The sequence below is a fragment of the Oryza glaberrima genome, chromosome 4, assembly GCF_000147395.1.
Source record: "Oryza glaberrima chromosome 4, OglaRS2, whole genome shotgun sequence".
Taxonomy (NCBI): Eukaryota; Viridiplantae; Streptophyta; class Magnoliopsida; order Poales; family Poaceae; genus Oryza; species Oryza glaberrima.
Window position 1 is genome coordinate 25,021,930 of NC_068329.1, and position 15,514 is coordinate 25,037,443.

Genomic DNA, 15,514 nt, shown 5'->3' on the forward strand with positions numbered 1-15,514 from the left:
TCATGTACCAGAACCAAATCAGCTATGCGAGGTAATAAGTTATGCCAAGCAGCAATTAAATCCCTATACTGACAGGATTATTTAACTTGGTTCTTCAAGCACAACAAAGGTCCAACAAGATTTAGGTTCCCACAAACACAACGATACAAGTACCAGACTTGCGTTGTTCACGCTCTGCAGCGTCACAAACACAAATACAAAACAAGTAGTACTACAATACCCAGAATAGTCCAACAGCTTATGGTAGCATACCCGTTTTAACGGGATCAACGACAGAGTGCAAGTGCTAAAATAACATAACATAGTACTACATTCCTTGGCGCATACGGGGTACAGCCCAAGCTCTTAGCAGTAAAACATGACACGCTTCACGTTTTCCTTGAGAGCAGGTAGAGGCCTGACGGCTACATTTCCAGCAACCCTGGCGCTGCGCACACCTGGTGGAAGGCCACGGCTCGTTGCAGCTCCACTCGCCATTGATCCACTGTCAGATGTCTCTGGCTCCATGTAAAAGCGAGCTCGGAAGGCTGCCAGATGAGCATAGTACGCAGGAGGCACTGCAAGAAACCAAAGTGGTGTAGGTTAACATAGTGATTTACAAGAGTTGTACAATGCACTGGATTTAGGAGCCAGGAAACCGAAGGGGGTGATTTCAAAGATGGCTTACCAATTGATACAGAGCGAGTGCACCTTGCATACCTACAACAGTAGAAATATCATTTAATAAACCTGTAAAAAGTGAATATAAAAGCCATACTGGTGGAATAGTAAATTACGTGTAGCACAAGTTGTTCGTGAGGGTTTGCAACTCGTCTGCAGTAAATTTGTTCTCATCCCACAGAACATGATAATGAGCAGGACGGCTTGTTCCCTAGAAAAGAAAATTAATTCAAGTCAGCAATCATATACATCCATACCACTCCATTAAGTGAAGAAATTGCAAACAAGTTAAACCAACCTGTATGCCAGCATGGCTACACAGGTAGAAATCAAACTCGGTTGGATGGCAAATCTTTGAGTCAACAACAGTTCCTAGAAATTAGGCAAAAAGAAAAACAGGTACAATAAATGTCAGTCAGAATAGATCACCTAAGCCCAAAGTAAAATGAATGTGCATCAACAACTAACCAGGCAGAATGTTTCCACTTCTATCAACAGTACGCTGGTCGTTGTGATTATTAGCAAACAACCTTGTGTGATGCCGCTTCTGGACCACCACAAAGGTAACTGGAGGCTGATAGTTGGGTTCCAGGGATGCACAAGCCTGCATCCAGAAATTAGTAGATGTTAATATCAAAGAGAAAAATTTTGAAGATCAAATTCAGGTCAAAACATGTGTACCTTTCTAATGGCATCAAGCTCATACAACAAAACTTGATAAAACTGCCCCTCGCTGACACCATCCCTGAAATGACAGGTGTTGAAGTCACATACAATTATGGTCAGGAAGATGTCCATACAGGGATAAAAGCCTGCAAAATGTTGTCCTCTAAGATTTCTGTACAAGGATAAAAACCTGTAAAATATTATCCTCTGAGGTTTCTGTCCAGTAGCCCTCTTGAAAGAAATGAGAAGCTCCCTGCACATTCAACATATTTTATGCACAGTGACGTACAAACATAGGGAAGTAAAAATTTATCATCTCAATAAGTCCATACTTGATCATGCCACCAGTAACAGTTCCTCTATGCGGGTCTTGCCATACTTTGAAAAGATCTTGTATCAATTCTTGACGATGGGCTTGGGCACTCACCAATCCAGCATACTTAGTGACTTCAGGCCAGTCTTGAGAAGCAACCACCTAAAAGGGAGAACAGTTACAAACTAGCCAAACTTACATTGTAACTTGGTAGAATTTCTGGCCAATCTTCATCGTAATTGCACTTACAGCTGCAATGGAAGGACTGGAATCTTCTCCAGGATGAGGATGAGTAACATCCGCACCAAATATGATAGTTGGTCTGTCACTGACAAGGGGAATCCTCCTTGTCAAAGCATCCACAAGTACAGTATTCCTTCCCCCCACCTGAAAAGTAGGACCAATGTAAAGTTAGAAATAGAGTTCAGGTGAAAGGTCAAGAAAGTATAGTTGGCGTGCAACACATACCTTAACGTTTATTTTAAGGGCAACATTTGCAAGATACTGCTTGCTCATTTTAAAAACATGTTTTGTCAAACAACATTGGGAGACCAATCCAAGATCAGTCTCACAGATTCTTTTGAGATCCCCTGAGGAATGAAAAGAATTATGTTAAGAAAAGGTAGTCACCGCATAATGGTCAAGTGTCTTTAGGAACAGAGCATACCATAAAGAGAACCATTATTGTCAGGCAGTATTACAATCAGTAAATCAAGTTCCCTGCCCTGCGGTCTGAGCATGTTCATTGCATCTTGATAGCGTGCCTTCAGTGCTCTTTCCACATGTTCAGGTCTAGCAGTAAGTGGGGGCAGCACAGGTTCCAGTGCAAAATCCTATAGAAAGAAAAAAAAATGCATAGGTTGAAACAACTAATAGAAAAAAGAAAACCCTGAAAAATGAACTGCTACTGAAATGACTTGTAAATACCATTCCAGATATTTGGCACATGATAGCCAGCTCATGACAGAAGCCCCTGGCAGCACTATCTTGCACATTTCTAGAGAAGTTAATACATGCCCAGTTGTTGACTCTCCCACCATTGACCATTTTCTACAAAACAAACAACCAAATAAATAATACATATATGTAAACAAGCAATATAAAATTACACACAAAAAAGAGGCAGTAAGCAAGTTCCAGCTACAGGTGAAAGATTATATCAAGATTAGTAACCTAACCAAAATGACAATATTGGTCCTATGGCTACCACAGTGAAGATGGGAGTAGAAGCAAAGGAAAGTTGGAGGGAAGTGCCAGAGAACTCTGTGGTTTATAAAGGATCCTCAAATTAAATACTCCAAATCCCTCCAAAACAGTTTCTGTACGTAGGACACATGACATGAGAATGGAGCTTCATAACAGTAATGAAATTCTATCATGAGAATGACGTTTGTACACCGTATAAATATTAGTTTTATTACTGTACTGATCATGTGATGAACAGAAGTACAGCTTAAAAACTAGACCATATCTCGCGCCCTCGCAGTTATTTTAAAACCACTGGTTAATGATACATTAAACATTGGGTTCTTTATTTTGCACATACCTACGTACAATATTGACTCTGTTTTGGTACAGTTCACCCTTCTTAATATAAAAGATGAACATAGGATATGCCCAAAGGAATTAAGAGGAAGAGACATTTCATAATGATTCTCCTTTTGAAAGGTGTACCTTATTCATCATGTTCCACTGGCCAACTCTCGGCAATACATCCTTTTCTCTCCCACTATCATGGTATTTAAGCTAATAAAGAGATAGAAAAGCAATCAATAGATGTGAATATCGAATGCCCAATATGGAAATCAACTGCTGAGTCTGTCAAACCACATCTGAAAATTGATTTACCCTTGGGGGAGGCAGAACACGAGCTTCAACAGATGCAAGACGCTCATCAATTTTTATGCCAAATTCCTGCGCATACTGATCTTCATGGTATGCATTGTGAGATACAGTCTGATCAAAACAAGGAAAAACAAAGATTTAGATCCCTGAACTCAGTATCTCAGTGAAGGGTAGATAATTAAAATAAACAAAAACTGCTCCATCGGAAGTTTGCCATATTCTCTTATACATTCATGACAGATACCACTACACTCACAAATAGCTGGAACAAAAGAGGTGGCAAAATGCATGAGAATCAACCCCTCAATATAGCTGTTTTAATCTTGGAGAAAATAAATACAACCAAAAGCAATACCATATTTATGTTTTTTCATAGTACATAACCATAACATATAACACTATTCTGGTAGATCGACAAAATATACAAAAAAAGGACGACTTTGTGTTGTAACATCAGAAGTCTAGCAACAGCCAAAATATTTTTTTTTAAAAAAAAAAGAAGAAAGAAAGAAAGAAACCAACATAATTAAGCGTCTTAGAGATCGCCTACAACCAAGGATTTTCCTCTTCAAACGCACAAAGTAAATGTGAAAGTACAGAGAGCAGAAATCAAAAAGCTAAAGATCATCCTAGAAGTTTTAACTACAGCAGCATGCTAATGGACATGAAACATACAACTCATGGATTCATCAGATTATCAGCCCCATCGTTTCGCTTATGCTTATGCTTATAAACCAAAATTTGAACTTTAAAGCTTAATTTTGGAGTTGATTTTGTGGCTTTCTCATCGAAGTTTATTTTACAACATTTGCGTTTGAATTGCTAAGAACACATATATACAAGTTTTACCCATAAATTATTTTTTAGTTAGTAGTAAGTGGTTCAGATAAGTGCATTTATAAGTGAAAAGATGGGGCCGATAATACAGCACTATCAAAACAAATGTCATCACAAAATATGATCAACAGTTACCCGCAAAATATCCAGTTCACGCTCTTGAGGTCGCTGGCAAGTCACTTTCAGTAGCGCGGTAATCTGTTTCTCGTTAAGCCGCTTCGAGTAACGCTGTCCCTCAACGATCTTACAAACCTGAACTCAATTCCAAAGGCAAGGTAAATACTTGATAACATGCTGAAGCTGGATTTAGCATTTGGAAAATATTTTCGTACAAAAACAGCATGATACATCACTATAATTGAGCACAGCAAACATACTGACCTCCATAGGCAGATAATTGGGCCTTTGCTGATTGCCCACTTGAAGGCAAGGTAAAGTGGTGTGCTGAATACTAAAACCATATGTCTCCAGAAAATATTGCACCACAGTCTTCACAGTACCACGATCATCGACAGGGAATCTATCACAGGAGAACGGACCAAATCATATCAGTGCACAATCCTTTCAAATACCCATCTGCAGGAGTGCAATAGATTCTCATATAAGCTAGGGAAGAAGTACATACGATAACTCCCTTGTTGCCTGTGAAGTGAGTCCAGATATACGATATTTTCTACGCATGTTTCCTCTATGCGTCACCTCAACCTTCACACCTCTTAGAGCTTTCTTTATCTGTGAGAAAAAGGACAATAACGGTTAAAAAAAACATTTTCTTAAGCACATACGGAGGTATTGTCAACAAAGGTGGTGAGGTAATATAACCAAACCTTCACACGATCAGAATCAGATAATGGTCTAACTGAGATGTCTCTGTTCAGAAGCTGAGCAACAAAGTCAATCACAGGTAGAGGCTCAATAAATGCAGTTGATGACATATCTGAAACAACAAATAAGCAATTTCAGTACGCCAGATGACACCAATGGTGAATCTGATTATACCAAAAAAATGTTTTTTGCATCTAGATACACAATGACAAATCAGGAGAAGTGCAACAGTATCTAACCAATATTCAGTGAGAGACCCATCTGGGTAGGCCTTATGCTTTGGTAAAAACCACGCCAACTTTCCAAACCCTCACCAAGTTGCTGGCGTCTCCCTAAATTGGGAGAATAAAATGACCGACCAACTGGTGAGTACCTAAAAAAAAAGGAAATAAAGCCATTGTCACAAGAAAATCAATAAACAATAGATGGCTAGATCAGATATTACCTTGTGGTAGGCAATTCACGTAACACAATGTCAAGGACTTGAAGGGCTTCTTGAGGAGCATCTGCTTGCCTTCCAGCTAGAAACATAGCCAAATGGTGAAGATCAGCACGGGCAGCAAACTTGATCACCACCCTAAATAGTCTCTCACGCCTTAAAATAGAAGGAATGTCAGTAACAAGTTTTTAATAGATATTTAACTAAAGATAAAATAGCAATAGCATACCTTTGGGTGCCTTGGCCACCACCAAGACTATCTTCCTCATCTTGAAGAGTAATTTCAAATGTCCTAGAAGCAAATGGCAATGGTCCAGCTGTGTAAAGACTCTTCCTTCCATCATAGGCAGGTAGACGCCCGCCCAAATGGGAATATCTATACAGCGTTACTAACTCAAACATAACAGCACGATTCACGCCACGTGAAGTAACCTCAGGAGTAATAGATACCTGAAGGAACAAGATAGGTGATCAAAATCACAAAATGAAAGCTACAGCAAGGAAATAGGACTTACAAAAGCCTTACGTCGTATTGGTGAAGGTCTTTATCAGGAAGTTCAGCAAAGAAATGGTTCGCCTTCACAATGCACCTGTCCCCATATGTACCCTTGCCAGGGCGCAACGGGAATCTAACTGATTTGCTTGACGGTGGTGCTATTTGAATGGCTTGGCTGGTCGAACTTTGATCACGGGTGGCAAGTTGCTGAAACTGTTGTTGGACTTGTCCACTGCTCACCTCCGCCGCAGGCTGAGAGGATGAGCCAGCTCCCGATGGGGTTGGTGAAACCATCGGGGCTTGGTATTGGACATGTGGGGCTTGGTGCAGCTCGGGAACTGTTCTTGATGAACCTGAAGGAACACTACGTCCACCACTCCCCCTAGGTCCGCCATAGTACGGCTGTGGCATTCCACCTCTGGGGCGTGGACCACCACGTCCTTGATAGTCACGCGGTTGATACTCGGGAGGCCCACCACCTGGGTGATGTGAACCTGATCCTCCACGGCCCTGATAGTCAGGAGGCCCACCACCTGGATGATGTGAACCTGGCCCTCCACGACCCTGATACTCAGGAGGCCCTCCGCCTGGATGGTGTGAACCTTGGCCTCCACGGCCCTGATAATGTCCACCACGGCCCTGGTATTGCCCACCACCACGGCCACCCTGTTGAGGCACCCAACCACGTCCTCCCCCATGCTGTTGAGGACCTCTCTCAGCTCGCTGTGAAGAACCATGGCCAGGAGCTCCTGGAGCCTCTCCAGAACTCTCACCGGTGCTGCCAGACCCAGTTCTTTTCTTCTTCACCATGATGGGCACTGGAAAGAAAGGAACACAGAACTGTAAGACCACAAATCACATCTATCAAAACTTGATAAGAAAAATGGAAAATGAATATTCTGAATAAGGGAAAAAAAAGGAATGGGATTGTTCCACACTGAAAACTAGGCCAATCCATCCACAGAATTGCAGGACCTACAGTAGATTCTAACATCCTTAACTCATTGTGGAAGTGATAATGTTACTTTTAACCTCCATCATCATCAGCAGTAGCAAGAAAAACTTACTAAACAATGACACAATTGAAACAATTAGTCCAATCCAAATCATTTGAAGAAATGGTGCGCAAAGAGGAGACACGATTTGGAGGGATACAACACAGACAGACAGACAGAGGTTAGCAGAGTGTAAAAACAAACAGGCAAAAGAACCACAGAGAATTTTTTTTAAAAAAAATAAAAGATGGCTAACTGCTCAGAACTTCACATCTGCGCAGATAAAATTAGGACAAACACAATGTTTCAATGTACAATGAAATTTGAATAACTAACTCCTCAGCACTTCACATCACCACATACAGAATTAGGAAAACAGAGTGTTTCAATGTAAATTGGAATTTTAATAAGTTGCATCAAGGTAGTTTCAATGGAGAATAATCCTATGTATGGTTAACAGTAACAGAGCCCGCAACACACGCGCACACACACAGTGACTAGCATAGCATAAAAATACCTGCTCAGGACTTCACGTTCACACCCGCGCACACAAAATTAGGAAGAGTTTCAATGTAAATAGAAAATGTAATAAGTTCCATCAAGGTAGTTTTAGTGGAGCATGAACCTATGGTAAGAGTAATAGAGTACACAGAATTTCTGCAATAAGAAATAAACTAAGTCACTGCGAGTCTGCGACACGGCTAATAAAAAGTGAAAGTGTTTGCACATGTCGGCAATCAACTGTAAATTAGTAAACAATGTTTAAGAAAAGGATTGATAAGCACATCAGTAAGCAACATTTATGAAAGAACTAAAGTGTATTTGACTATTTTCCAAACGGTGGCTTTCATTTTCCTGTAGTGGCCTAAAAGCATTTTATGCATTTGCGAGACAACCTAAATGTAAGACATGAACTGCTAATACGCAAGCACCATATGGTATATGATCACGATCAAACGGAAGGAATCAACAATCAATGAAAACATAAAAGCATAGCATGTATAAGGGATGGCTGGCTCATTTCCATAGCTAATACAAATGATTATATGTCATTCATTTGCATGTGATAGCCTAAAGAGCATGAGCCAATGGGCAATAAACAGAATTAATCAATAATCCCTTGTGGCGAGCAGAAAAGGTTATAGACACTGAAAATGCATGTACTACTTCCAGCAATTGAAGTATGTGAGCAGGTCACGTGCAACCCGCACCAGAATATCATGTGAGCAATTGAACTACTTCCAGCAGACAGATTACTCGGTAACATGGCTGAAGAGGTGAAAATGGAAAAGCATGTCAATACGCAAGATCAGAAGCTTCCTAAAGAAAGGTATGGAGCACAACAAAAAAACTCTGCTATAGTGCTACATAGAATCAAAAACAAATATGAAGAACTTGAAAACGGAACACTACATATACAGCACATGATGATCAAAATCCCGCTACTTTATTTTGCAAAAGTCAATATTTCGTAATGATCAAAATCCCACTAATTTATTTTGCAAAAGTCAATATATGTTCCTAGCTACCAATGAAGGTGCTGAGTTCAAGCTAAGTGGGAACATTTAGCTCGAACGTAGGTAAAGAAGCTAGAACTCAACCACATTCTTGAGTGCGGATCCAATTCCACTCCTGGCTCCATGATGCATTTGAAAAACCATCAGGCATTCGTTTAGTTGCTGGACGACAGGAAAAGCAGCAACCCTTCCAAACTTAAATCAGTCACAGAAACAGAGTGAACGAAACTTTCACCGTACCTTAGCGTGATGTCATCACGCAATCACACGCTATAGCAGCAGAAGGGGGAAAAACATGTTCAGAAAATAATTTCGCCCAAATGTACACACTTCAAACCACACAAAGGAAAAGAGTTTTCTCATGCGATGCACCAACTCGTATCGCACGCACCATTAGTACTAAATCCAAAAATCCAAACGCGATCACACAGAACACGAGCGAATCGCCAAAGCCCCCTATCGGATCAGCTCGCCGAGAACTAGATCCGCCCAAATCCACCGACAAACCCCGTCCAAACCAACCCGCGCTCTCTCATGGCCGTACCATCACCATAACCACGCGGCGATGCCAGAGCCGGACCCTCCCCTGAACCGATCGAACTTATCGGCCGCACGCCCCCGCGGCAGAATCAGCGAAGACAGACGGGGGGAGACACACACAGATCTAGAGAGCGGGAGGCATTACCGGAGAGCGCGCTCGGCGAGCGGCGGCGCGGGCGCGGGGGGAGGCGGTCTCGGGAAACCCTAGGGGGCCTCCTCCCAACTCCTCCACTAGCGCTTGCACTACCGCACTGCTGCTGCTGCCTCCGCCTCCGCCTCCACCACCCCCCCTCCCCCTTTTTTGAGGAAGGGGAAAGACGACGAGCGCTTGCGGTTAATTAGCAGCAGCGGTGAGGCACACGCTGGGGAAACAGCCGAAGCGAGCGCCAGTGCAGAGGAGAGGAAGGACGGGTGCGCTCGTGTCAGGTCGCGGGGCGCGGGTCGGGTCGCGCCGGACCCGTCAGTGGCTGTACGGAACGAGAGGGCACGCGGCTGTGTCGATGACGGTGTGGGGCCCGTGCGGGGATACGGGCGTCGTCGCTGATGGCCCGGGTGGGTTCAAGATGGCGACTAATCGACCATTAAGGATCGGACTGCCGGGCCCGGGATGTCAGAGTGTTTGGTAACTGCGCCTCGCGCTCCGTTGCTCCCCACTCCCCCAGGGCCCAGGGACGTTTCGGCTGCTGATTGGATCACTCTTGCCTTTCTTTTTTTTTTCCCTCTCTCTCTCTCTCGTGTGTGTGAATTGGATCAGTATCGCCTTGTGTCCCGTGCGCACCACGCGATCAACCGGAACCATGCAGATCAGCACTCCTAGTACGTGCCTAATCCAATGCCGTCATCAAAATCCAAGAGCTGGGCTGGCTGAACATGGCTGGGGAAATGGCTGCCCTTGTGCTACTGCTACTACAGCTACAAAGCGGTGAAGCCGTGCAGGTGGACGAAATAATGGCGCAAACGGATGAGGACGGCGGGTGGGTCGCCGTCGCTGTCGCTGTCGAGGCCGTCCCGTTTTGGTTAGGCCACTCCGACCCGTAAAAAGGATAGGGAAACGGGTCAATGGGCGCCGATCGATGCAGCAAACAGGTCACAGCGGTGACGCAGCGTGCAGCACTCGCAATTGCACCAACGGGTACAGCACAGCGACACACCCTACCGGAATCGATGGTTCAGATTGGTTCCGCTTATGGGGCGCACGCGCCAGTGCGTGGGCCCAGCACCCACGGCCTCACCCTTCTCCCCCGCTCTCACCGAATGACATCTGGGCCTCCCAATATCCTCCGGCCCACCGCTCAGTCACACACCACGCCCGCACGGCCGTGACCGGATGTTTTGCCCTGTGTATACAGGACACTGAACAGACGCGAGGGGCCCACCTGGAGGGCCGTACCGAGAACGCAGCCAGGAGTCGCTCTGCTGGGCCCGCGGACCGAGGCCTGCGGCCCGTGGGGCCCACGAGGCAGGTGTGTGGGTGTGGGGGGCCTTTTTCGCGCATCGTAGCGCCAGGTCGGTCGCTGGGCTGCCTCGGGCCTTTTCCCCCCGACTAGAATCGCCCCGGCCTTCACAAAGGCAAAAGCCCCTTCGGCCATCGATGCAGCTATACCGGCTATCGCTCTCGCTTGCAGCAATGCAGCTGCAGAGCTGCAGGCAGTATTGGAGGTGTACACTACGAGCCAACTGTATGATGCTCCTCCTTTTGTGCTCCTGCTACATTGATAAATTAATAAAGTAGCCAGTGCTTATATAGGAGTAGTAGTACCTCCATCCCAAAATAAGTAAAGCTATAGATATTCGTGTTTAGTGTTTTGACCATCCGTCTTATTTGAAAAATTTATGAAAAAATATTAAAAAAAATTAGTCACACATAAAGTACTATTCATGTTTTATCATCTAATAACAATAAAAATACTAATCATAATCTTTTTTAAATAAGACAAACGGTTAAACGTGGAACATGAACAGTGCTAAAACTATACTTATTTTGGGACAGATGAAGTTCTATAGAATTTTGTTTGATGGAAGCGTTCTACTCCACCCTAGAAGCTTTTGGTAGGATAGCGATGCGCAGAATAGTTCAGTCGCTAGGATGGACTACACAGTCCGGAAATACTGGATCATTCTGCTAGGGAAAAAAAAAAGGACACGTAGAGGTACCTTGCTATCCCAATGAGAAATAAAGCGGGGGGTAATAGATAGTAAAATGTATGATTTATGAGTAATTTTTTTATGTGCGTATTATTTGTGTCTTTTAAGCCAAAGCTAAAAGATAGACTATAGTGCAAAAGCCTCAATTTCAAAATCAATTTAATTCTTAGGATTCAAATGTTGGTTACAGCTAATAAGCCAACACAGAGCGACAAGAGGCAAAAGATCATGTCTAACTATATGTAGAAAGAAAAACATCCCAAAAAAAAATCAATGTAACTACTCCGTACATTAAAATGTTTTAGTAGGAAAAAGAAGATGTTGATTCGTGGATCACTCAATAACGCGGTCGTGGATTCATGCATCGTACCATGAACACCTTAATACTTTGGGGCATTTGCAAATTACTTTACATACTAGTAACATACTCCCTCCGTCCTAAAAAAACTTAATCTAGTATTGGATGGGACGTTTTTTATACAACTGTATTTTTTTTTTTGGATGAAGGGAGTACAACTGCAAATAATAGAAATTTTAGAAAAGAATATGCAGAGCAACAAAGAAAAGACGTACTATAAGGTCAATGCAAAGACTCAGGGTGTGTTTAGTACACGCTAAAATTAAAAGTTTGACTGAAATTGAAACGATGTGACGGAAAAGTTGAAAGTTTATGTGTGTAGAAAAGTTTTGATGTGATGAAAAAGTTGAAAGTTTAAAGAAAAAGTTTGGATCGATACTCGGCCTCACATACTCTCCCTGCAAAAAAAAAACAAGGAGTCACGTACGCATAGGTAATATACATGCGCTCTCACATCCGTTGCATTGATTACGGTTACATAAAGTCCAACTCAAATGTGTGTTTCGTGCTCCTACAATGGCAGGACTTAGGGTGTATTTAGTTCACGTCAAAAATGAAACTTTGATTGAAATTGGAATGATGTGACGGAAAAATTGAAAGTTTGTGTGTGTAGGAAAGTTTTGATGTGATAGAAAAGTTGAAAGTTTGAAGAAAATGTTGGGAACTAAGCTCGGCCTTAACACTTTCAACCCCATGGTCTAAGGGTCCCTTTGAATCAAATGATTTATATAAGAATTTCATAGGATTTAAATCCTATAGAAAATTTTCCTATTTGGTCATTTGATTCAAAAGGATTAAGGGTCCCTTTGAATAGCAGGGTAGAAAAAATGAAGGAATAGAAAAAACACAGGATTCTGATAGAGATTAAAGTGTAAAATAGAGGATTGCAAACACACAAGAAAAACACAGGAATGGTCGTTTAATTGGAGCGCAGGAATCGGATAAGAGAGATAGACTCAAAGGAAATTTTCCAAGAGGTTGGAGCTCTTGCTAAATTTTCTCCAAAATACACATGCAATGTGACATTCCATAGGAATTTCATAGGATTTGAAAGCTTTAATCCTTTGAATCAAAGAGCCAAACAGGAAAATTTCCTATAGGATTTGAATCCTATGAAATTCCTACGTAAATCCTTTGATTCAAAAGGGCCCTGAAGCATTCCAAATCCTATAAAATTCCTATGGAATGATACATACCATGTGGATTTTGAAGGAAATTTAACAAGAGCTCCAACCTCTTGGAAAATTTCATTTGAGTCTATCTATCTCATCCGATTCCTGCGTTTTTTCCTGCACTCTAGTCAAACGACCATTCCTATGTTTTCATATGTTTTGCAATCTTCTGTTTACACTCCGATTCCTGTCAGAATCCTATGTTTTTCCTATTCCTCTATTTTTTTCAACCATGCGATTCAAAGGGGCCCTAAGGGTGTGTTCGGCACCTCCTCTTCCCAAACCCTGTCCCTCGTTTTCCGCGCGCACGCTTTTCAAACTGCTAAACGGTGCGTCTTTTGCAAAAAGTTTCTATACGAAAGTTGCTTAAAAAGTCAAATTAATCCATTTTAGAAAAAAAAAGATAATACTTAATTAATCACGCGCTAATAGACCGCTATGTTTTGTGCGCTAATGTTCCTGGTTAATGACATCTCCTAGCGAACACACCCTAAGGCTCTAAGCTAAATTATACGTACTTTTCCTTCAATCATAAGTGGCCCTATTCGGCAACATTGCTATGCAGCTGTAACCGGTTGCGTTGTACAGCCAGTGTATCGATTTTTCTTTATCATGCACGGTAGTGGCTACTGTTGTGCAGCTGCAGTTTAGCTACACCAAACAGACCAAGTGTTATTTGGTCTACAGTCACTAATGCTTTTCATTTTCTATCGACTTTTTTCAAACGGAGAATCAACTTTTCATTTTCTATCGACATTTTTCCTCTAAATCTGTCAAGGGGTAGTAACTACAGTGACTAATGCTTCCTTTTTAAGTCAGTTTACTCATCTCCTAATGTCCTAAACCACAGCCAGAATTCCACATGATTTAATTTACAGAATGCATTTCAGCCGTAAAGAAAATCATGCGTTGAAAATGCGACTGCAAGGGAAGAAAACGTTCTTTTTCCCCCTGAGATGATCAGAACTATAGAGGGACCCGCTCGGTCTCCATCCCGGACGGACGGACCCACCCACGGTCGCGCGACGTGACCGTTCGCGCACGCGCACATGCGCCCAGGGGAGGTCCAGCCAGCGAGCCGAGCCAACGCCGCCGTCCCGCGCCCCTGACGCGCGGGCCCGTAACCCCCACGCCCCGCAGGCCGAGAGTGCAAGCGCCCGTGAATCTGCAGCGCGGGCCAAGAGAGAAGAGGGCCGCCTCCCACCACCACCACCACGCGTCGCGCGGCTCCCACGGGCCTACGACGTGTGTCGGGCCGCTGGTGGCTCGAAACGTGTCCCACTACACGAGGGGGGGAGGCGCCGGGATCCACGCCTCCACGAGGCGACTGACTGGTGGTGGATATGGCGGAGGAGGGAGGCGTGCACAGCGAGCGAGCTCACCGCACTGTGGCGCACGCACCGCGCCGTGCTGTGGCAGTGCTGCCTCCTCATCCATATCGTCGTCGTCCTCGTCCATAATGCTGTGGAGGCCGCCGCACCCCGCACATGGGTTTTTGCTTCCACAAATTCCTATGGCCCCCACCGCGCCATAAACTTTAGCTAGCCGTCGTGCGATGCCCCGCCATGGCTGCTCCTGTTTTCCTCCACGATTCTGATCGGCCGCTTGCTCAGGAGGAGTAAAATCAACGGAGTGAAATCAACGGCAGCAAGGATCAAATGCCAACATGCCATGTAGCTATAGCACCAGCGGCGTCAGTCATGGGCGCGCAGTGGAGCACTGTGCGATCGGCTTCGCTCGTGCCGTGGCTCCAGACTGACTGATCAATGTAGGCCTGTATGTTTACAGGTTGTAGCGGTTTGGGGCGTTTGGCAAAGAGCTGATGATCTAATCCTTGCTGGGTAACGAGCTGACTCTATTTAACAGAGGCAGCATGGCAAACTAACCTAACCTGAAAAAAGATCTCGAGGGGCCAAGGCTAAACCCCTGTAGGCTGTCACTCTGTCAGCTAAACACTCAGGCCCGGGGCCGCATGGTGACAGCCAAACACAGGGTCGACGAGAAAACTCACCCAGAAGCACACAGGCGTCGAACAATTATCGCAGGCACCAACAGTTAAAACCCGTGTCACGCCCTCACGCGCGCAAGCACTGACGCGTCGTGTGTGGCCGCGGCCTCGACGCCAACTGTATACGATCTGATGGGACAGGACGAAGAGGGGAGGGAAAAAAAGGGGAAGAAAACGATAGAATCGCCTCAAAAGGCAAAGGGTTGCCGAAAACGGGAGAGAGCCGAGGGAGGTGGGGGGGGGGGGGGGGGGCGACGGCATGGGCAGGCATACCTTGATGATGATGGGGACGGCCATTCTCCAACTGCAGCGCCATGTCGAGATCACCGATCGTTCATGCGGCGCGCGCTGGAAATGGAGCGGAATTACCGACCCGACTGGGTTGTCTTTCTCCGTGAGCAGGGGGTAGCTAGGGGAAGAAGGGTGAGAGATGGGGGCGGGAGCAGTAGCGTGATGGGAGGTGTGAGAGAGCTGAGGCGCGCGTGGTCTTATCGGGTAGTAGTTGCAAGCCAGCAACAGCTAGTAGCTGCTGGATGTTACCACTGCACACCGCAGCAACGGCAAGCGAAGCAACTGGGAGAAGAGCCGGAGAGAGAGAGAGAGAGAGAGAGAGAGAGAGAGAGGTGGTGGGTGGGACTGGTCACGTAATCGAAAGATATTGCTGATGCGTGCGCCAAGATATGCCCAATTATTGCAGC

The 15,514-nt window shown here is 44.5% G+C and overlaps 1 protein-coding gene across 1 annotated transcript; it reads right to left on the bottom strand.

The window, feature by feature from the left end:
* Window positions 1-77: 77 nt before the first annotated feature.
* On the bottom strand, window positions 78-15,311 carry LOC127769437 (protein argonaute 1B). The gene is made up of 23 exons (XM_052295019.1): window positions 15,090-15,311; window positions 6,112-6,899; window positions 5,815-6,035; window positions 5,592-5,741; window positions 5,386-5,519; window positions 5,149-5,258; window positions 4,947-5,053; window positions 4,703-4,841; window positions 4,457-4,573; window positions 3,488-3,595; window positions 3,314-3,385; window positions 2,567-2,689; window positions 2,307-2,472; window positions 2,108-2,229; window positions 1,889-2,026; window positions 1,659-1,801; window positions 1,517-1,579; window positions 1,342-1,405; window positions 1,129-1,264; window positions 959-1,032; window positions 777-871; window positions 668-699; window positions 78-557 (listed from the first exon to the last, which is right to left on the bottom strand). The coding sequence occupies exons 1-23, from the start codon at window positions 15,130-15,132 to the stop codon at window positions 346-348; spliced, it is 3,357 nt and encodes a 1,118-aa protein (XP_052150979.1). The 5' UTR covers window positions 15,133-15,311; the 3' UTR covers window positions 78-345.
* Between the last annotated feature and the right edge of the window lie 203 nt (window positions 15,312-15,514).